The sequence below is a fragment of the Cynocephalus volans genome, chromosome 13, assembly GCF_027409185.1.
Source record: "Cynocephalus volans isolate mCynVol1 chromosome 13, mCynVol1.pri, whole genome shotgun sequence".
Taxonomy (NCBI): domain Eukaryota; kingdom Metazoa; phylum Chordata; class Mammalia; order Dermoptera; family Cynocephalidae; genus Cynocephalus; species Cynocephalus volans.
This window is the reverse complement of record NC_084472.1, coordinates 5,343,672-5,368,208: the sequence shown is the minus strand read 5'-3', so window position 1 is coordinate 5,368,208 and position 24,537 is coordinate 5,343,672. Positions and strand designations below refer to the sequence as shown.

General features: G+C 35.7%; 1 protein-coding gene across 2 annotated transcripts in view; it reads right to left on the bottom strand.

Annotated features, from left to right (window-relative positions):
* RALBP1 (ralA binding protein 1) overlaps positions 1–24,537 on the bottom strand; it is a 42,342-nt gene that overhangs the window by 6,102 nt on the left and 11,703 nt on the right. For both annotated transcript variants that reach the window (XM_063077209.1, XM_063077208.1), the window contains exons 2-6: positions 14,144–14,442; positions 11,672–12,124; positions 8,025–8,374; positions 6,382–6,543; positions 4,180–4,311 (exon numbers count right to left, since the gene is read on the bottom strand). In XM_063077209.1, coding sequence (XP_062933279.1) covers positions 4,180–4,311; positions 6,382–6,543; positions 8,025–8,374; positions 11,672–12,124; positions 14,144–14,387 — 1,341 coding nt within the window. In that variant the 5' untranslated portion in view covers positions 14,388–14,442. The remainder of the gene's footprint in view (positions 1–4,179; positions 4,312–6,381; positions 6,544–8,024; positions 8,375–11,671; positions 12,125–14,143; positions 14,443–24,537) is intronic.

Genomic DNA, 24,537 nt, shown 5'->3' with positions numbered 1-24,537 from the left:
TTAAGTAAAACAAATGAAAAACAACCAATCAGTCTATTTCTAACACATATTCAACAAACTCACACCATCACCAATCTAGAAGTTTCCTTTTCATTTCCTAGAACTGGGGTCGGGGGAACATAGCAGTCAGATGAACCATCTAGATGGGTGAGCATTTGGTAACTGAGCTTGTAATATAGGATGGGGAGCTTGGTCTGTGGCTGCAATGTGAAAAATGTTCCATTGTGGTTAATATGCTTACTTTTTCTGGAACACTTCCACACAAATTACCTTCTGTGATATTTTTCTTTGCGGGGGGGAGTTTGGGGGTATCAATTTTAAGGGTACAATTTAATGAGTTTTGACAAATGTATGCCATAGAACATTCCACCATCACACAAAGTCCTGTGGGCTTCACCACCACCTGTTCGCTCCTAGACCTGCTTTCTATCCCCACAGTTCTTTTTCCTGAGTTTCACATAAACTGAATCAATCAGTAAGTAGTCTTTTTTATCTGGCTTCTTTCACTTAACATAATGCTTTTAAAATTCATCTACTTTGTCATTTGTATGAGGAGCTGCTGAGTGACATGCCATGATGTGAATGTACCCCAGTTGTTTTATCCACTGACCAGCTGACATGTGGGTTCCTTCCAAACTTTAGTTATTACAACTAGAGCTGGTACGAACATTTTGCATATGCTCTGTGAGGGCACATGCTTTCTTCTCTTAGATAAATACCTAGGAATGGAATTGCTGAGTCATATGGTAAGTAACCATATGTTTAACTTTGTAAGAAACTGCCAAACTAATTTCCAAAATGGCTGCACTGTTTTGCATTACCAAAAGCAACATGTGAGAATTCAAGTTACTCCACATCCTTACCCATACTTGGTATCTGATAGAGTTTCGATGTGTTGTCCCCTCCAAAGCTCATGTGGAAATCTGATCCCCAATGTGGCAGTGTTGGAAACTGATTGAGTCATGGGGGTGGATCCCTCATGAATGGATTTATGCTCTCCCTGGGGGAGGGGGAATTAATGAGTGAGTTCTTGCTCTATTAGTTCCCGCAAGAGCTGATTGTTTAAAGGACACTGGCACCTCCCCTCTCTCTCTCTTGCTTCCTCTCACCATGTGATCTGTTTGTACCTGCCTGCTGCCTGCTGCTTTCCGCCATGAGTAGAAGCAGCCTGAGGCCTGTGCAAGATGCAGCTGTCCCAGAATCGTAAGCCAAACAAACCTCTTTTCCTTATAAATTACCCAGTTTCAGGTATTTCTGTTATAGCAACATAAAACAGACTAATACAGTATCTTCAATTTTAGCCATTCTAGTTGGTGTGTGATGTATCTCTGGTGCTTTTAATTTGTATTTCTTTAATGGCTAATGATGCACATCTTTGCATGTGCTTACTTGCAATCTGTCTGTACACCCTGATAAAGTGTCTGCTCAGATTTTTGCCTTTTTAAAATTGAATTGTCTTTTGAAGTTGTAAGAGTTTTTTATATATTCAAGTTCAAGCCCTTTATCAGAGATAAGTTTTTTGCAAATATTGTCTCAGCTTCTGGTTTGCACATTCATTTTCTTAACAGTGTCTTTTGAAGGGCATGTTTTAAAATTTTGATGAAATGCAATTTATCAAATTTTTCTTTTATAGTCTGTGGATTTGTGTCTTATTTAGGAAATCACTGTCTAAGTCAAAGACAGTAAAATGTTCTCCTGTATTTTCTTCTCAAAGTTTTTTTAAGTCTCAGACTCATGTTTTTAGTATGTGTCGTGTGAAAAAAGTGAAGACTTTTTTCTTATTCTGACATATAGATATCCAATTGTTCCAGCACCATTTGTTGAAAAGAATATCCCTTCCCCCATTGAACTGTCTTACTACCTTTGTTGAAAATTAAATTGCACATATATTTCTGAACTTTCTATTCTATATGTCTACCCTTTTCCAATATCTACTATCATGATTAGCTTTACAGTAAGTCTTAAAATAGGTACAGGTTGAGAATCCCTTACTAAAAATGCTGGAGACGAGTTTTGGTTTTTGGTTTTTTTTGGATTTTGGAATATTTGCAGAATATATACTGGTTGAGCATCTCTAATCTGAAAATCCAAAATGCTCCAATGAGCATTTCCTTTGAGTGTCATGTCAGCATTCAAAGTTTTGGATTTTGGTACATTTCAGATTTCCAGATTATGGATGCCCAACCTGTAGTATGAATCGTCCAGCTATCTTCTTCTTCAAAATTGCTCAGACTATTCTAGGTCATTTGTATTTCCACATAAATTTTAGAAGAGCTTGTCAATTTCTACAAAAACCACCTGCTTTGATTTTGACTGAGATTACATAACATCTTAACAATATTGAGTTTTCTGTTCCATATGCATGATACATCTGTCCATTTTTTTTTAGATCTTTTTATTTTTAGGTACCACATCCAATTGCTCATTGCTAACATACAGAAATACAATAGACTTTTGTATATCTGATCTTATATCCTACAAACTTATTACACTCATTAGTTCTTCTGTAGATTCCTTAGGATTTTATATATAGATGATCATGTTCTCCAAAAAACAAAGACTTTTTCTCTGCAATTTTTTTGCCTTTTTTTTTCTTGCTTTACTGCACTGGCTAGAACCTCCAGTACAATGTTGAATAGAAGTGGTAACAGCAGAAATCCTCACCTTGTACACCAATCTTAGGGGAAAGCACTCAATCTGTCACTGTTAAGTATGATGTTAATTGTAGAGGTTTTGTAGATGCCCTTTATCAGGGTGAGAAAGTTGTTTGCTGTGAGTTTTTATCATGAATAAGTGTTGATTCTGCCAAATGCTTTTTCTGAATCTACTGACATAATGTTATGGTTTTTCTTATTTTTAGTCTGTTAAAATGATAAATTATATTACTTCTGTCTTTAAAAGCCATTTATTCCTCAAGGTTGAAATCAACCTGACAGGACCTTTTCAGCACTTTGTGAATGAGCAGGCACAAAAACACATCATCAAGAGAACTGGTAAAAAGAACGTAATCCATCCTTTCTCATATTGGCTCTGGTTGCTATATCATGATTCCTTTATCCAAGAAAGATGAAGAAGCAAGAGAAACGAAAGCCAAACCTCCATTAGCCCTGTCCTGCTGCTAGGCAATTCCATATAATTAACAATAACAATGTGCCCTGCGTGGTCAGTCACTAAAACCTGATTCCAGGCTGACAAATGAAGGGAGATATAAATAACGACAACAAAACAGACAACAACAACAAACAAACAAACAAACAAAAACAGGAAGCAAAAGATAATCCAGTGAGCAGGAAAAAAGAAGGAAGAAAAATATGCAGAGGGCTTCTGCTAGACTGCCAGTCCAGTGTGTACGTATAAAAATCCTACAAATGTGCCCCTTGTGACAAATCCAGCCTCCACATAGATGCAAATCTCTAACCTCAAAGCAATACAAGCACTCAGGTTGTCTTTGTCTTTTAACACAACCACAGCAGGCACCCACAATCATGCTCTCCAATTCTGGTAAGTGCTAACTAATGTTCCTTGGATGTGCTGTTTGAATCCTGCCGTTGAACCTGCACGTGATTGTAAAATGATCCAGAGATTTGGGATTTTAGACATTGTATGGCTGGTAAACTCACAGTCCCAGAACCAAGCAACACACAAGAAACTAGAAGGAAATCAAAAGTCTGACTCGTGTACCCCAAACTCATCAGAGTTGCATGCTGCTCTTCCCGTTACTGGGTAAACTAAACTCTCCCGATCTTCAGGGCCATCCAGGTGATCGTCATCACTACGTTTCAAAGGCTAACTCGTTTTAAACGCCCCAAATTCCCCAGCAGTCTCTGAAGATGTCTCATCATCCGGCCTGCTTCTCATCCTCAGAAAGCTCTGTTTATAGGTATAACCGAGCAGGAAATGACAAGAAATCTTTTAGGAAAAGCTTCTTTTTAATTTAAAAAAAAAAAAAAATGGTTTTCTAAATTAAATGAAACATTTGACTGATATCAGGCTGAAGTATTAATCCAAAACTAGGAACATTTGAGTGAATCAATTTTCCATCAAGGAACTTCACTTCAAGAGACAAGTATGTATTATATTTTTAAAATAAATAACTTAAAATAGTATATCAAAAGGCCTAGCACATTCTTTTTGAATTTTATTATAAATATGGTGTACCAAAATAACAAATTAACTCACTTGTCTTTTAGCTTCTCTCAGTTTTCTTTTGAGGGCTGTCAAAATTCTTTGTACTTCCCACAGTCTTTCTTCTTTAGATAAATCCTTTATCCCACCCTGCAGGTCTCGATGTAAACAATTCAAAAGAAACTCCTAGAAAACAATACCACACACTAAGTAGTATTCAGTGTCTTCTTAACTTAAAAAATACATGCAATTTTGTTTCATGTGTACCAATAAGTCTTTATTTTATTCACTGTATTTTCCCAGGGATAGGAAAAGAGTCAGCATGCGTGTTACAAAATGATTGAAAAATAGAAAAGGAAGTCCCAGTATAGCAAAACCAGCCATCAAATAAACACCCCAGTGATGGGGTCACCAAAATCCAAGGGGCCTTAGTCTCCTGCAGTTCAGAAATGAGGGGAAGGGATCTGGGAAACAACAGACAGGTACATGCTCTCCTACCCTCCCTCCCCGTAAATTCAAGATCTCACACAAAGCTTTAGTTTCTAGCAGTAAACATGGAGTTACATTCATCCGTCTCTTATTAAACAATCTTGTGGCCACTTTGACATAAGTTTCTGGCACCTGCATAAAAGTTCCTGAGTGACTTGGATATACATTTATGTTCCCTTTTGTGATCTCCTGAACCCATTTCCTACATGGGAGGCCCCCCCAATTGCTTCTCTCTGCTTTAGGATGAAATTAGGTAGGTTTGATCCATCCAAATACAGCAGTGCCTTAAGTGTTAGGCATGAATCACATCAAAAAATGATTTTGACTCAGGACATTGGAAACAAGCAATGGAGAGTTCCTGGCTTCTTCAGAATTTTTACACAAAGTGTTTAAGAGCTGGGGAGACACCTTAAGAATTAAATGTTCTTTTGTTGGCAAGATTTGGTCCAAAATAGGAGACAGGGGAAAAAGAACACAAAAGGACGGCTCCCAACTCCCCACTTCAACAAGAGGGCCCCTCTAAATTTATGTTTCAGATCCTTGCGCCTGGTGCAGAACCTTCTATCAAAGCTGAAGATGCTTTGGCTATTTTTCTCTCAATACGAGAAGTTTGTAAATGATAAAACCCCAAAAGAATACGGAGAAAGACCAACACATTGTATTTACACAAACTAGGCCACCTAACGATCACCAGCTCAGTGAAGTCCTACAAAGCACAGACAAAAACAATTACTAGCTGGGGGCAGCACTGGGGGAGACAAGAACCCAGGACCAGACCCCCCGCCCCCCGCCCCATGCATCCTACTGCATTTGTCCCATTTCAACACAGTAAAGTAGGTTTGTGTTGATATCATAGCATTACACATGCAATCTCTAAAGATATAGAATCAACTATTTTTCAATTATCCTTGATTTCATTAAAGAAATGAAATAATGGTACTAATTATTTTTCCAAGAATATAAATGAAAATCACTGGTGTTTGTTTTGCCTGGTATTAGGTTCGCCTCCATTAACTCACATTGGTGCAGCAGCAGTTTCATTCACAGCCCCACAGCCCCTGCGCCCAACATCACTGATGAGTAAGAAATGGGAACTCAGAGCAGATAAAAGGGATGAAAGGCAAGCAGGGATTTGACGATGTGCAAGCAAATAAGTAATCAAATGTAAGTAAGTTCCTTATTTAGTTCTGAATTTCTTGTTTGATTTCACACACAATACTCAGTATCGCTTTCTTACATCAAAGTAGCACAATGGAAAAGCTCAGTGCTTGGTCCTATAGGTTAGTAAGCATGTGAAGCAGAGTAAGTTATTTAACTTCCATAGTGTATTCTTATCTGTAAAATATGGCCAATAACAGCAACCTTTTCCAGATACGCAAACATTTTTGGACTGTTTACAACGTGCCTGACACTTTTCATGCATTGTCTCATTTGTAATGATCTTCATATCAACCCTGTCAGAGGATCCATTTTAAAATGAGAACACCAAAGCTTAAGGAGGTTAAGCAATGTGCCTAAAACCAGTTAGTTAATTAGGAGCAGAGCACGAATTTCAAGACAGGTCTTCCAATTTCAAAACCTAGGCTCTTTCCACTGTGATATTCTGACTTATTTGGCACAAAATACTGCCGGATAGAAATTCTTGATTTCGGTGTGCGCTGAAGAACGTGCCTAACATAGTTCCAGATATGCAGGAAGTGCTCATCTCCACCAGAACCATTGCAAAGGCAGGCTGTCAGGGCCGGGCACAAGGGCTGAGGCACATACCTGTCTCCTGATCTCCTCCTTGATGCCCGCCTGGGTCTCCGGCAGAGTGGGCATCGTGGCCATGTTAGACCATCGCAGAGGTTTCGTCACTTGTTTTAGTACCACATTTCCAAAGAGCTCTTGCACGTGTGTGAAAAACACATACAGGACGCGATTACTGATCTAAGAAAAAAGCAAAAAGATAAGCAACAAAACTATTAAAATTATCATTTTTGAAATTTATTTTTGTCTTTCGCGTTATGTATCCTTTAATCCTGGACACGAGAATGAAAATTCTCCTCAGTAGTAACGAGACAGACTTTGCTAATTAAGGGCCAATTTAAGAAGAAAATGGCAAAATATGAGTTATATCATGTAGTCAAGCAGCACAAGGAATTGAAGGGGGAAAAGCCAAGAAAAGGACACAGAAGCTGACAACCATCAGTGTGCTCTTTTCTGTCACTACAATACTGATTTAAAAATCTTATGTCGTTTATCTTCAAGTTATTCTGAGACTTTTAACACACACAAGTGGACCCAATGAGGACTGTGAGGGAGTAAGAGCACACGCAGGGGGAGATGGGCTGCAGGCGAGCGCCCTCTCTCCAGGAGCGAATGCCCCTGGGCACACCTGCACAGCCAGTGTCTAATATGACGTTCATAGGCTAGGAGACCAGGACATTAGGTTGGCCGAAAAGCTAATAAAAGAAATTATTTCCTATCTAAAACTTACTCTTACAACACACTTCAATCTTCTGTGATACTATCATGCCTAATATAGTAATATTAAGTAACAACAATGTAATAATATTTACCAGATTCCAAAATCCCAACAAATATGAATAATCAAATTGAAATCTGAGAAACATTTTGCTTCCTAAAATATAATCAATGAGCAATGAAAGAATCTTGAGTAAATGAAAACACATTCTTGTAAGAGTGACAATGATTTATGGTGACCTAGTATAGTGACCAAAAGAGGGCCTAAAATAAAAAAACATAACCATCTCCTGCCCCCCTTTTTTTGGCCTGAGTAAAATATCAGTAACTGTAACTAAAGAAAAACATATTCTATGAGAGAACCAACTGAGCAGCGATAAAGGAAGTCTGAGTATTTATGTTGTAAAAAGATACCAATTAATACACTACTCAATTCTCTGAAGTACCTTCTCAAATTAAGAGCCTGTACATGTCTCTCCAGGATCCATCTTTACAAATAATCCTCAGATTAAATACTTGACCAAACTAATCAATGTTAGGCCCCTTTGTGCCCAAGTATGATGTGTTTGTGTGAGATATCATTAAGCAATAATGCTATTCGATGAAATAACCGAAATCTTTAAAATTCTATAGATGAATTCTGTAATTGCAGTAACTATAGACTTCTCCTCTGCTAATGACAGATCACTGGCATCAGGAACTTTGGGTTCATAAGCCCAAAGAATGTAAAATATTCAAAAACATAGCTACAAGCTAAGGGGCAAATATGCTCATTATCTTACATGTTGAAACTGTTCATATTATGAAAGAAAAAGACATATTCAAGCTAACCCATGATCTACCTTCTCCGGTTAATTGCTTCATATGCAACTCAACAATAGAAAATGTCCCCCGACTCCCCAGGGCCAGGAGCAGAGGCAATGTGTGTAGGGAAGACAATATACCTGGACGGTTGGGCTGAGCACGATAGAAATGTTCTGTATATTCATTTTTGTTTCCAGTTCCTTCGCGATGACATGGTCCATGTGCACAATGAGCCACGAAATCAGAAGATGGTTACATTCTGGCAGGTCTTTGAGTAAGCGCTGGAGTTCTTGCACTTTCTCACTCTCTGTATTCCTCCCACAAGCTTCTTCAAATCGGGGCATAAGCTCTTTGGTAAGCAAATTCTCTGGAAGGTCTCGCAAGTACTGCTTCAGCAAACTAGCTACAGTGTTAGGCTCATATTCTTCCAAGTTTGGAGACTCCTCTCGGTCATAGGCAGCTTTCAGCTCATCCACTTTTGACTTAATTCCTTAAAACATTCAAGTTCAGAAGAGAGAGAATAGCAAGAAAAAAAATCAAACACACAAGCTTTCTTCACCATTACCCAACAAACCTCTTGTAATGAATTATCTGCACAAAGGTCATGCAATTCCTCTGTAAACACAATCACATAAAGACTACACTTTGAGGGTGAATTTAACCAAAAGCTAAAGGATAATTGAAAAACTCAAAATTTAGAACAGAAATCAGAGCAACCACAGTTATATTAAAGAAACATGCCAACAGATTCAGGAAAAAAAATTTCTTTTTTATTTAAAGATGGTTAGGTAAAACTTCAGGCAAAAATTAATTCAATCCAATTACAATCCAAGGATAAGTCTTGCTCTACACATGTGGCCAACTTTTTTTTTCTAACTAATCACAAGACTGACAACTTAAAATGCAACTTGGTATATATACATATGTGCTCAAAAGTTGTTGGTAAATTACTTCTTTTTTTGGCAGCTGGCCAGTATGTGGATCTGAACCCTTGACCTTGGTGTTAACATCATGCTGTAAACAACTGAGCTAACCGTCCAGCCTTTTTTATAAGTAAAAATTGTATTGTAAATGCAAAAGGTAAGTTAGTCACCTAATCAAACTCTTTAAAAATTATTCTCCTTTAAATAATCCCCATCTAATTTTTACTTTAAAGTCTGAATTCTTTAAGTGTTTTCTTTATTTGAATGGTGCGGGAATAAAAAAAAATAAAGTGAAGCTTGGGCTTATAAAATCAAATTGTTTTGCTTTTCCTATTAGGCAAAAAGAAACTAACATACAAAGCAAACGTTTTTCAAGCACTGTATAAGATTTTAAGTCTTTAGTCCAATCTACATTAAGTGACAAACTTCAATGATAGTGATTGCTCATAAGAATATGCAGTAGCTTTTTGTTGTTTGTAATACTTAACAAAGTATTAAAATTATTTAATACTTTCAAAAATTATTTGATACAATTCAAATAATTGAAACAATTATTTGAAACAAACCACAAATTAAGACTGACAGTTTCTATGGTAAGTGCCATCTAAGGTGAACAGCAGCCTATAATCAATACTGTGCTTACATCTGGGCTTTGGTGTGAAAACCTTTTAATGGTATTACAATAAATCTGTAACTTAGCATTGATAACAGCACCAAATACAAAAATAATACAGATCTTATTTTTGCATAATCTTTATTTTGAGACAGAAAAGTTAGAAAATAATTCCCATTTTCTTACTTTTATGACAATATGAGTAAAACATGATGAGCGATATAACTGAAATTCTTGGCCAAAATCTCCTCTCTCTCAACTGTGTGTGTGTATACATCTATATATAATTTTTAAAAATATATATGTGTATATATTAAATTTTTCTCCCAACAGTACCTATCCAGCAATTTGCACAAGTGGACAGTTAGAATATGGGTCTGACTTGATGTTACTCTGAAATTGTTATCAAAATGTTGTCCTTTTAAAAATTGGACACTCCAAATAAAGCATTCCAGGGAGAGAGAGAAAGAGCATGCAGTACACTTTAATGCAAAAGTTATAAAATGTAAATGAGTAAATTAAAAAATATAAAATCATTTAAATTGTCTTTCATACAGTTTTGAAATTGGACCTGATATATATGAGAACCAAAAATTTCCAACAAACAATAATATTATTATTAGCATTCAAAAAGAAAAGTCACAGACATACTTTAGTACACATGTGCTGACTGCAGACACCACCACAGGTTAAAGAATAAATACAGAATTCATCAAAGCACATGCTCAGCACCTAGGAGTCAATGATGGGGAACAGCTCAACCTGAATGGTTTTACACACAAACCGAGGAGTTCTACAACTCTCAATCTCCAAAAGAATGTAAACATCAAAAATAGGTCAGAGACAAAAGAATCCTTTGAACAAAGCTGAAGAAACCTTTCGGAGAAACTTTCACCTAAAACAAAATTTCTTCATGCCTGTCAAAATCATGTCAGAAAAGCAGTTTGTGTTATTATAAATCTTTAAAAATCAATTTGTAATAAATTATTCTTAAAAATCCAATTTTCAAATTTGTTTAAATGTGTTAATTTTATGTAATACTAAAGAGTCATAAATTCAAATTCAATGCCTAATTTATTTTCTATAAAACAGTAACATTTTAGCCAAAGTACTCTTAAATGATAGCATGTTATCTATTGGATTGTGTAAAGGTTTTCCCAATTATCAAAAATACCCACCATTTTTCAACAAAACAAGTATCAAATTTACCTTCTAGAAATGTGTATGAACCAATTTAATGGAAACACTAAGTCTAATCTCCCAATCTATTCTAAATGTGTATGACTTAACAACTCATCATATAAATATGCGTAGAGCTTGCCAGTTAGCTTAGTTGGTGAGAGCGCAGCCTTACATGGGTTCAGATGCCCGAACCGGCCAGCCACCCAAAAAGAAAACAAGTGTGACCAACAATTAATTTTATAAAATAAATCTCTAAACAGAAGTTGATGATGTACCAAGAAATTGAATTACGGGAATGTAAATGATTAGGAACATAGATGCTGCTACAGATCAGGACTTTCATCCTTTGCCAATACAGAAGTTATAATGCTTTGTAAGAAATAAATCTTTTTACTTTTAAATAATATGCATTTTGCTTGATTTTTGACACCCAAAATGAAACACATGCTTGCCAAGTAAAAAATTTTAATTTTCATACATATGAGACAATAGACAAATGGAAAATCAGTTTCACTAATACATGTAATAGCTGCATATGGCTGACAGAAGCATTCAGATTTGGGGTCTAAACATTTAGAAAATAATACTTTATGCCTCCTAGATGAGCTCAGGAAATGCATTATTTGACTGTGTCAGTAAATGTGTCTCCTGGCCAAGATGCTTCCTTCATTCAGATATCCTTCCTTCTCCTGTGGATGGACCGCACACTGAGCCTCTGCTTATAGAGGGAGGAAGGTGAGAAGAAACCAGGGTCTGAGCACAGCCCTGTTAAGCGATGCTACCCATATGCTTCATTCTGTCTAGTCCTGGCTGCTGCAAGCTGTGAACAACTCAGGTATAATTTCTCCTAATGGAAGGAAATACCAGTAAAAACCAAACTGCCAAACCACCAAAAGGCAGGTGGGGGGTGAGGATGGGGTTTTTTGTGCAACTAGAAGGATCAAGGAAATCAAGAAGGCGTATTAGGACCCAAGCCACAATTTCCTTCACAAGTTAATACTTTTCCTTCCTTTGAAAAAAGAAAGTGCAGTTAATTTTTAAAACCCAAGTGAAGTGCTTGCCCCCGTACCTGAAACTCTGTAGATGCCCTCACACTTCATGCCATGTTTCTCCACATAATCTATACATTCACGAAAAACTGCTGGCAGTCGAACGCCATCATACATCATGGTCCTCTCTACTGCATCAGCCAAAGGAATTCCAAAAATGGGTTTTAGATTCGGAACATCAATCTGAGGCACCTCTGGCTCCTGAACTGGCTTTTTCTTTTTCTTCTTTTCCTTCCACTGTTTGACAACATCTGCTGCTGTCAAGTCTTTTGACTTCTTTTCTTTATGTTTTTCTTCTTTGTGCTTTTCTTCTTTATGCTTTTCTTCCTTGGGTTTCTCTTTTATTTTATAATCCTTCTTTTTAGAAAAGCTGGGCTTCTTAAAAACGTGGATTCCCTTGGACCTCTTCATTTTGGAAGGACTTTCAGCTTCATCTCCAGAGCTATCTTCCTGAAAGGCAGCATAGCCTTCAGCTGCCCAAAGAAATGTAGAGAGTATAATTATGCATTTGTTTAATGTCAAATGTCCATATGTTTTCTAAAAACAGGAAAAAAAGCACTGCATGACACTATTTAGCTTTTCATTTCATGACCAATCAATCCCTCCTAGGCACTCCCAGCAAAGAAATGGTTTTCTTCTCAGCCAACAAGAGATGTTGCAGTAATGTCTCCTGACCACAAGAGGGAGAAAAGCAGATAGCCATTATCACCCTTGCAATATTAGGTGGGGAAATGATTTTATATTATATTTGTGTACTAAGTAGAATTGTGGCAAACCAAATATTATAAATAAACATGAAAGGCTCTATATAGAGGGCTAATGGAATGAATCCTTTTATAAAATAGAGTTTCCTCTCATCATGTGAATCATGTCCTATAAAATACTAATCACTCAGCCTCACTTTCTCCTATCAGGTGCCCATAACTTGAGGCAATCTCAAAGCACAAGAACTGCACTGCTGTTTATACACTCCAGTTATTCCTCTATCACACTTCACTCTCCTGTCATTAGCAGTTAAGTTCTTTCTGGAGACTGCAGCAGGAACTGCAGCCTCATTTGAGTAGAGGCCTGACTGGGAAATTTCCTCATCTCTGGATAATGAACAAATCATCGGCCCACTTCCCTGCATCCGAAGCTCTGGCTTTCCCACACTGAAGAAGTGCCCAATTGCTTTAATACCATATCAGAGTTGTCAAAGTTTGGTTTTGTTGTTTTTTAAATATCTATAACTCTCCTATTCTTTTCCTTAGTTAGGTACCTTTCAAGCTATTTTATAACAAAGATTAAAGATATCTCAGTTACCCTCTACCTAAACTATCATAAACCTCACACCAACCAGAATGGCAAAAAAATTTAAGGGCAAAATACCAGGATGTGAAGCAACTGGAATTCTCATACACTGCTGGAAATTGTTTTGCAGGATCTACTGAAGATGAAATATACATGTCTTATGAGTAAGCAGTTCCACTCCCTGGCATACACACAAGAGAAATGCACAAACATGCATATCCAAAGACATGCATAACAATGTTCACAGAAGTAATATTCATGATAGTCAGAAACTGAAAACAACCTGAATGTCAGACATCAGTAGAATGGATAAATAAATTCTAGTATATAAATGTAATGAAATAATATCCGGCAAAAAAAGGAACAAATTACTGCCACATGAAGTAACATAAATGAACCTAACATAATACTAGGCAAAAGAAACTAACTAGACACAAAAGGAAGTATGCTTCATTTACTTAAATTCAAAATCAGGCAGTATCAATCCATGATAAAGAAGTTTACTTTTGAGAGGACTGGGGGATCCCTCTGAAGGGGCAACAAAAGGGAATTTCTAGGGTACTGATAAGGATCTATTTCCAGATCCTTATAGCCGTTACACAGGCATAACCACTCAGCAAGTTGTTCACAATTTGTGCGCTCTACTTGTATGTTATGTTTCAAAACCAAATTAATTTAAAAATACCACCAAATCCAAAATAAAAGAATATTTAACTTAAAATGACTCACCCTGTTTGCTTTTAACATACTGAAGAGCTATGCTTAAACAATTCATCACCCCTACTGAATAGTACCTATAAATGGAATGTATCATGGCATTTGCTGAAGAGGCCATGAAAGACTACTTTATTCACAGTTCCAATAAAGTGTACACCAAATGGCCTACACAACTTACCCAAGAAAGTATGATTCTATGAGGGCAAAATTCCAATAACTACTTTTTATACATTATTTTAAATGACCACTTTAAGAAATATTCACTGGAAAACTTTACCATTTCTGGAAACTCAGTATCTTTATTTGTAAGATTAAGACCCTAAAATACAACTCCAGTATATAAAAATTGAGACCCTGAAAAATAAAGAACAGAAAATGTCAAAGGAAAATCTCTGACTGGACATATTTCCAGAAGAGTGTTACATGTGATTAGGGTGGAAGTTTATCTGAAAAATATCTAGAGCATAGAGAAAAACAGCACTTACTCCTTTTTTCCTTTTTTTTGAATTTTCCTTTTTTCTTCCCATGGTCTTTCTCATCATCAGACACTACATCAGGAGGCTCGTGGAGGATGTCATGGGGAGGGGAGGGCTCGCCAGTGCGGTACAGTCCAGGAAACTTAGTCGGGCTGATCTCTTCTGAGCTGGGGGTCCGGGTGAGCCCACTGCCATGCTCCGCCCTGCGGTGTTCACCGGGGCTGCTGGTGGGGGGCAGGAAGCATTCGGTCATGCTGATGCCCTGACAAGAGAAGGAAGTGGGCTCCTCTGTTACCTATCCATTACACCTGCACAGACAGAAAAAACACCACAGTCACCTAATGCCAAAGAACAAAACACCACACAAGTACAGCACAGCAATTAATCTTGCATTTGTAAATCAAAATTATTTTTCTCCACAATCCCCTTTAAAAATACTTTTATCATCTTGAGTTACATTCCATGCATCACACCTCTTAGTTCTCCAAGATGAAAGCACCGGATCTTCAAGTATCAGAAAAATAAACCAAATGAAAATCAGTTAGATTCTCAAAGTGAAATACAGAGTTCCTTTTAAAAAGAACTCACTATTGGAAAGGGCTTCATTTTGACTGCTATCCAACATAAAACCTTACTATTTTTCTTTACGATGTGGCCAAACAACTATGAATAATAAATTTACAAAGAGTATTTGTATAACTACACATGAACCATTCATACCATAATTAAAACTTACAATAGTTAAAATGATATATTTAATGACACATAATTATAAATCACTAACTATAGTTCTATGTTGCATGTAATTAGACAGTTCCTGTGTTGATAATAACATATTTTGTACTGAGGTTACATTGCTACAAAGGAACACTATTTAATCACTCCTAAAATGCACACAAAATTGTTTCACTAGAACAGGCACTACAAAAGACAAATATAATAAGAGTTCAAAATTTGTTTGCTTTTTTTCTTCTTTTTTAGATGGAGGGTACACAAAGTATTGTGTCTAAAAGTTAGTTGGATTAGTTCTCATTCCTCTTTAACGTCATCATTATATTCATCTGAAATACTATTAGGATCACTTTTTCTCTTTGTATTCACTTTTTTTGTGTGTGTGGCAGCTGACCAGCATAGGTATCTGAACCCCTGACCTTATTGGTATAGCACAGCACTCTAAACAACTGAGCTAACCAGCCAGTCTTTCTACTCACTTTTAAGGTTATTTTGCAACTTAAAAAATCCATGAGCCATAAGTGACATGGCTGATAAATCTGACCATAATCAAAGTCAAAAGACAAGCAAAAGTGGAAAAAATAATTTGCAAATTGTGATAGAACTAATTTCTTTAAAAAGCAAAGAGTACTCACAAATCAATGAAAATAAACAAATCAAGAGAACTAGACAAAGGATGTGAACAGGTGGTTCATAGAAAACTGACTAATATACATGTGAAAACAATGCTCAAATTCAATGATAATTTTCAAGACAATGGGTTACCATTTTTTTAATACTGGACTGCAAAGAACAAAAAGGTATATAACATCCAGTTGGTAAGGATGTGAGGAAACCGGGGAGACTATCTACTAAGGGTAGAAGTATAAATTAGCACAATCTTTTTGAAAAGCAATCTGGTAATATCTATCAAAATTTTAAATGTATTTTCTTTGATCCAGGAATTCCTCTTTTAGGAACTTATCCTTCAGATATACTTTTACAAGAATGCAAAGATATACACACAAAAATATTCACTGCAGCACTGTTAAAGGAAAAACAAAATCTAAATGGCTACCAGTAGGATATCGGTTAAATTACATTTTATCCAAATAATGGAGTATAAAGACACACACACACACAATTTCTGAAAGCATATAAGAAACAGTTAACATTGCTTAACCCTTGAAGTGTCAAAAAGGTTAAAGAGAGAAAGATTTGTTTTACATTTTATCTCTTCTATATGGTTTGAATCTTACCATGTCCATGTATTATTACTTTTATCATTTAAAAAAATAAACAGTCCATTATTTAATGTCATAAAAATTATGCAGCATCAAGAATCACATTTAGAGCAATATTTAATAATGTGAGGGGAAAAGCAATTTTACTTGTAGCATAATATCAATTTTAAATATATATGTATAAAAAGTATAAGAACAAGAGAATACTAACAATGACTGAATTGTAAGATTATAAGTGATCTAAATTTTCTTCTTGTTACTTTTTTGCATTTATAAATTTTCTACCCAATATGCATCACTGCTTGTACAATCAGGAGAAACATTAAAAATAAGAAAAAGTTCCATTAAAGGATCAATAAAACCAGACACCCCTGGGGTCCTGAGACAATGGAGGGAGCCACAGGCCTCAGCCTTACCCACCACCATCTGCAACCAGGCTAGTGACCATGGAGGAGCTGTAGCCAGACACCCCCAGGGTCCTGAGATGAGTGAGGGGCTGAGGGCTTTAGCCCTGCCTCCTCTTGACCCTGAGCCCTGCAAGAACATCTTAGAGTATATTTATTAGACATGACTGTTTCTATACGTGTGAAACTTATCTGCTCATGTCTTTCACCAAGTTTCTGCTTAGATTTTTCTAATTAATTTTTTAGTTCTTTTTTTCAATTAAAAAATGTTAATCTTTGTGTTAAATTTGTTCTTTGTCAATTGACTTTGAAATTTAAAAGAAAAAAGCTTAGGTACAAATAGATATAGTTGATTATTTTGTTTTGGGTTTCACATCTTAAAATAGCACCAAGATACTTGCTTTATAAAGTTTACAAAGACGAAATTAGTGATTTCGTAGTTGTATAGGTGTGTAGTCGAGCTAGGCATGTACAATTAAGAATAATTCACTGCATGTTATCAAATGGCTAGAAGAGAGGAGCTTTAAATGTTCTCATCACAAAGAAATGATGAATTTTTATGGTGATGAATTTGCTAAGTATCCTGATTTGATCGTTGCATTGTATACATGTACTGAAATATAACTGTGCCTCACAAACATGTAGAATCAATACATTTCAATAAAAATGTAAACAACAAAAAAGGATCAATAAACATCACTATAATTCTTGTGTTTTTCTTGATGAGCCCCGACTTTTGGCTATCATTTTAAAAAGTGCATTCTATTTTTCCGTTTATTGAAGGTATCCTAAATTCTGATAATCACAGGATTTCAGAGTTTACAGGGAGTTAGAGTTCAACCAGATAACAGTTATTACATATTACAAACAGATGAGAAAACTGAGCTCCAAAGTCCACGGAAGCCAAAACCCAGCTAGTGGGGAGGGAGCACAGCTTTACATGGCAGAAACAAAACTGCTTATGGACACAGCACCCCCCACACTGATACCGTTTTATTTTACCCTCTCCTGCCTTTGCTCATGTGGTCTTCATTCCCTGGAATCCAGCCTTCCTCTCAGTAATTTTACATGGTTAATTATGAACTCGTCCTTTAACATTAAGCCCACAAATGGGCACAAGGAACCTTTGGGGGCAATGGAAACATTCTACATTTGGACTGTGGTGATGGTAGCACAAACCTGTAAATTTACTAAAAAATCATTAAATTATACACTTAAAGCAAGTGAATCTTATGGTATGTAAGTTACACCTCAATAACTTAAGTCGTTTTTGAAAAATAAGATCAAGCATCAGCAGTACTTTGTCCAGGTATCCTCCCTGGTAACCCACCCCCATCCAGTGTAAAACACAGATATTCCTGTCTCCCAGAACATCCTTAACATTCCTCTATCACAACATTCTGTATTTTATTATCTGTGCAGGTGTCTGTGAGCTCCAGCAGTTAACATAACCCATGGCACACAATAAGTACTCAAACATGTATTTAATAAACTAATTGGTATCTTCTCCATTCTCAACATGTGTATTGTTGAGACAAAGGTTAGAAGGAATGAATCTTGCTCTTAACTTTAAATTCTAATTCAGGAAATAAAAAAGGGAATCCAAATTTTATTTGAGTTCCTGTGGCTTCTGGAACTTTCACAAGCATTAACTAAACTTAGTACACCCTGTGAGAAGAGTAGTATTTTTCCATGTTTACAAACAGAGAAACTAAGGTTCAAAGAGCTTAAGTAATTTACCCTAAATCACACAGCAAATAAGAGGTAAAATTGACTAAAAATAGACACTCTTTCCACTAAACGACTCTTCATGTACACACACAAAAAAGGGAGTATATTTACGCCAGGAGGAGCAGCGTGGTTAAAGACACAAGTAGGAACAAACGAGACATTATGGGAATGGCAAGATGACTTGCCAGAAAGCACTAACTATAGAATTAAAAATTGGCAAATTGGGACTTCTGCTCATCAAAAAACACTATGAAGAACATGAACAGTCAAGCCGAAGACTTAAAAAACATATTTGCATTGTGTGTATGTGACACATACACACACACATCTGACAAAGGATTTTATCCAGAATATTTAAAGTACTGCAATTCAATATGAAGAAGACAATCCAAAACAAAAATCAGCAGAATTAAATGATTTACAAATGAAAATGCAGGTGATCCTTCAACAACATGGGGGTAAGGAGCACTAACCCCCCAAGCAGTCAAATTTTCACGTGTAACTTTTTGAGTTCCCAAAACTTTAACTACTAATACCCTACTGCTGACTGGAAGCCTTACCGATAACGTAAACAGTCTATCAACACAAATTTTGTATGCTATATGTATTATACACTGTATTTGTAAAATAAAGTAAACTAGAAAAGAGAAAGTGTTATTTAAAAAATCATAACAGAAAAAGAAAATATAGAAAAATAAATAAATAAATAAATATAAGGAAAATAAAATACATTTACAGTATTTATGGGGAAAAAATCTACATGTAAGTGGACCCACAGTTCCAACCCATGTTGTTTAAGGATCAATTGTATACCAATGGTCAATGAGCTCATGAAAAAAGCTCCATATCACTAAATATCAAAGAAATGCAAATTAAAATCACAATGAACTAGCTACAGACACCATCTAGAATGGCTAAAATAGAAAAGAAAATTTTTAAAAAACCCTGACAATTCCTAACTCTGATGACAATATTGGCACCCAGAATTCTGATACGTTGATGGTGGGAATGTGGTGTTTCACCACTTTGTAAAACTCTTTGACGGTATCTTCAGTTAAACACGCCCTTCCAGATTACCTAGCAATTCCACTCCTGAATATTTACCCCAGAAAAATGGAAACATATTCACAAAAAGACTTATGATCAGAGTAACTTTATTCATAACAGCTAGAAACTAGAAATACCCACATTTCCACTACAGAAGATTGGATTCACACAATGGAACATTACTCGGCATTTTTAAGAAGGAACAATACATACACACATCAAAAAGGATGAATTTCAAAAGCCAGCACACCAAGACACAATAGAGTACATACTATATAATTGTATTTATATGAAGTTCTAGAACAGGCAAGGTCAAAGGTGTCAAATGAATTTAGAACTGCAGTAGCAGGGGGTGTGGAGAAGAGGCAGGGATTGAACACAAAGTAGCAAGAGAAATTATGGGTTGGTGGCTACTTTCTACATCTTGACAGGCATGTAGGCTTATAGGTGTGTGTAAATTTGTTAAAACTTATCAAACTGTGCATTGCACTGAATAGAAATTATATCTCAATTAAAAACTCTGAGAAAAAAAAAGTTCATGGGTGCTTTACAGAGATGTGAGCATGAGCTATTAAAAAATACAGACCTTCCTTTTCAAATGTTAATATCTCACCCCACACCCCTACATCCAAAACAACTACAATAGGAAGGTCTACTTCCAATCATTCCAAAATGAAACTTGTTCCTGTGCAAAAAAATGTTCTAGAAAGAACTCAAAGTAAAAAATGTTACTTCTACAATATCTAACAAAAAGTAAGTTAAAAGTGTAAAGCAAAAGAACACTTATTTAGAATTTTACTTCAGAACCAAAAACAATTGTACATTTGAAAAGGAATACTATTTCAAGTAAAAAGAACAGCTTTGACAGTTACAACTGAGATGAAACAAAAAAGTTTCATAAAACTAGACTCAAACTTAACTGAACAATGGTTTAAAAACATTTACTTCTCCAAAGAACTATGATATGCACTATTCTTAAAATAGTCTTTCCTGTTCATGTACCAGTATTAATCAGCCCACATAATAAGAATCGCTCACCCATGTAAAAGGACAAAGCAATATAAAGAAAGAAATTAAGATTGCTAAAGTCTCCTGAAATGAACTTTCAAGAATAAACCTACAGGTTTATTAAAACTGATAATATCTAAACGTAAAAAGGTCTACTCCAAAAAACTTAACTTGCTTATTAATTAGTTTACAAGTTAAACAGATTCAGTATTTTATAAATGTTCTTTATTAATAAAAACCAGGTTTAAATTCACAAGAAGTAGCTTTTCCTAATTTTTACGGTTTTTAAAAATAATCTGTAAATTAAAAGTCTCTAACCTAAAGCTCTACAAGGGAATCCAAATACTGGCTTATCAATACCATATACGCTGAATACTAACCAGCACTAACCTACTATTTGGGAATATTATATTTTGTCCACAATGTCCACACACATAATACATTCTTGTCCTTCAAATGATGTGGGAAGAAACTGTCCCATAATTTAAGAACAAGAGCATCCAGATTGTAAGAGATCACTAAGCACCCTCACAATAAATGGAGCCCATAAAAAAACACCTCATGATATTTCAGAGCACAGGGGATAAAAAGATGACACTAAAAGCTTCCTGTGGGTGAGGGAGCTGGGGAAACAGCTTACATACAAAGAATCAGGAAAACTTACCAACAGGAACACCGGAAGTTTAAGACATAATAAAAGTATCTTCAAAACTCTAAAAGAAAATTAGTTCCAATAATTCAGAGGTATAAGCAAAATAAGGCCACTTTCAGACATATGTAGTCTCAAAAAATGTACTTCCCGTACACTAAACCTAGTTACATTCTAATTTAAGGTTTACTTGAGAATAGATTATGAGATATGAAATGCGGCAGGAAAGAGGCCTGTCCCGTAAAAGGATATACCATTCCTTTAAAAATAGTTTCAATTATATTTATTTATATATTTTTTCAATTTAATTTAATTTTTATTTTAGTACACATAAAAAGGCAAAGATCCTAGAAAATAATAGAAAATATGTTCTCTGACCACAATAATAGAGATAAATTTAGAAAATTCACAAATGTGTGGAGATTAAGCAACACTCTCCTAAGTGGGCAATGTGGATTTAAAAAAACTCAGAGAATTAGAGAATACTTTTAGATAAAGTGCAACATATCAAAATTTATAGGATGCAGGGCTCATGTAGTGCTTAGAGGAAAATTTATACTTGTAAACACCTGTATTAGAAATAAGAAAAGTCTCAAATCAGTAAGCTTCTACCTTAAGAAAATATAAAAAAGAGGAGCAAACTAAACCAAAAACAAATATAAGTAGGAAATAACAAAGATTACAACAGAATTATATAAAATAGGGAATAAAAAAACAATAGAAAAAAACAAAAACAAAAGTTGATTCTTTAAAACCATCAACGAAATTTGCAAACCTTTATCTAAACTGATAAGAAAAAAAGAGAGAAGACCAAAACTACCAAAATCAGAAATAAAGCAGGGGTATTACTACATTGTCACTATGGTTTTTTGCTGTGGTAAGATTTAGTTTCTTTCTCTTGCTTGTTTGCATCTTTGTTCTGCCAGTGGGTTTTGTTCTTTCTTGTGTACTCACGGTAGTGATTATCGTTTTTCAAATTCCAGATGCAGAACTTCCTTGAGGGTTTCTTGTAGAACTGGTCGTATTGTGGTGACTTCCTGCAGTTATTCTTAGTCTGGAAAATACACTATTTTCCCCTCATTTCTTAAGGATAGCCTTGCTGGATATAGCATTCTGGGCTGGCAGTTTTTTCTTCTAGTATTTTGAATAAATCACACATTTTCTTTGGGCCTATAGAGTTTCTGTTGAGAAGTCTGCTATTAGTCTGGTAGGGGCTCTTTTATAGGTGAGTTGACGCTTTTCTTAAAAGAAATTTAAAATTTCTTAAAAGAAATTTTAAGATTCTCTCCTTGTCTTTGAGCTTTGCCACTTTGACTATAATGTATCTTGGAGAGGATCTTTTTGGGTTGAATTTGGGAATATTTGAACCTCCTGGATCTGAAGGTCCTAATCTCTCCCTATACCTGGGAAGTTTTCTGTTATTACTTCACTGAATAGATTTTCCATGCCACTTCTTTTCTCCTCCCTTTCTGGAACACCCATAATTTGAATGTTTGTGCGCTTAAGGTTGTCTGCTAGCTTAGATTTTCTTCATTTTTTAAACTCTTTTTCCCTTTTTTTTTTTTTTGTCTGCCTGGGTTATTTTGAAAAGACTATCTTCAAGATCAGAAATTTTTCCTTCTGCTTGTTCTAGACTGCTGCTTAAGTTCTCAGTTCTGTTTTTTATTTCCCTGAGTGAATCTTTCAGTTCCATGAGTTTTGCTACATCCTTTTTTAAGGTATTAACTTTGTAAATTTCCTCCTTTCTATCTTTATATGTTGGATTTTTTTTCCTCATTTCATTATGTTGTCTAACTGAGTCTTCTCATATCTCAGTGAGTTTCCTTAAGATTGTTGTTTGGAATTCCTTTTCAGTCATTTCAAGCATTTCCTGCTCTATAGAATCTGGTATTTAAGAATTACTATATCCTTTTGGTGGTGGCCTATTTTATTGGGTTTTCGTATTTCTAATATCTCTACATTGATGTCTGGTCATCTGGTAGAGACATTGCTTCTTCTAGAACTGTGTAGTGGGCTTTGAGGAGAGAGACATCCTCTTCTTTTTTTGTCTCCACTGGTGACTCTCCTGTGTCAATGCAGTTGATTGTCAGTCGGACTGCCTGCATGGTGGCCGTGGTTACTGCTGTGGTGTCAAGCTGATTTTGCAGCAGCCATGGCTGTGGCAGTGGCTGTGGTCAGCCACCCATGTGAAAGTGGTGTTTTCAGCATGCTCTCTTGCCTGCTTCTGAGCGAAGGGGGCAGCTGTCCTCAGCTCTTGCCTAGGACCCTGGGTGCAGCTGTCTTGCCTGCTCCCAGCAGAAAGGGCAGCTGCCCATGGCTCCTACCTAAGACCCTGGGTGTAGCTCTCTTGCCTTCCTCTAAGTGGAGGGAGCAGCCACCCTCCTATTACATTTTTTATAACAGAACTTTTTTTTGTTTTCCATAATTACAGTGACTGTTTGTGATAGCACTTTTGGTTTTGTTTAAAGGCAAGAATCCATGTAGGTTTTTTCTTCTACTTAATATAAATATATGCGAATACTTAAAAAGTTAATGAAAAAACAGAATTAAAAGATAACACGAATCTTTCCAGGAATTTTCTGAAGTACCTTCATATATGCTCTTTGATTTGGGCAGCTGTTCCTAGAACTGAATTGTTTCTTTCCTAGCCTTTCACCTTGTAGGCAGTATGCGGAATTATTTGTATCTTCTAGGTGCGATAAGCATCGGCTGTTCATTTTCTAGTGCTTGATACTCTAATCCTCAGAGTTTAAACTTTCACTTAAAATGCTGGACATAATATATGCCCTTTAGATTTAACTTCCTCTAGAGGTTGATTTTGCATATTGTATTATGTTGGTTTCCTAAGATAATTTGTTAATTTTTCTATTTTCTTTTCATTAAAAGCTTTCTTCCCTCATCTCTCTCCATCCCCTTATTTCTAAATAATAGTTCCTTATCCAGATATATTCATCTAAAGACATCTATGACCAGCAGATTATTAAAGGTCACTGTACATTAAAAAGCTTAAGGTAAAGTTCCAGTCACACAAAAAATTGTTTTATAACTGACAAACACACCTCATGTTTAAACAATGGCAACAGTATGCAATTTTATTCTCAACCTATCATACTACCTGGCTCTCAATTTTTAGTGCTTTTGAATTAATTCCACCTTCACTTTATGACAAAATGCCATGCTTCACTATATCATAGTATCAGCTCTGAAACCAATTCCAAATAAGTTCTACCAGTACTTTTGCTTTCAATGACCTTTTAAGCAGAGGCTCCAAATTTAAATAATTGTATAACCTTTCAACGATCACTTTGAAGAATTTCACTCAAATATAAAGAAACAGGTCCAGTGCCCATTACATAGTAAGTGTTTAACAAATACTGATTCCTTTCCTTAATATGTGCATGTTTACACATATATTTTTGCTTATATGTGTGTAAAATACCTCCAGAAGGACAAATAAGACAATATTAAGTTGTATGTCTTTGGGGGGATCTTGGATAGCCGTGAAAAAAAGAATAGAGGGAAGACATACTTTTCACCCTTACGTGGGTATTTAAAAAAAAAAAAACACAAAAAAAACCCCACCAGAGGCTGGCCAGTTAGCTCACTTGG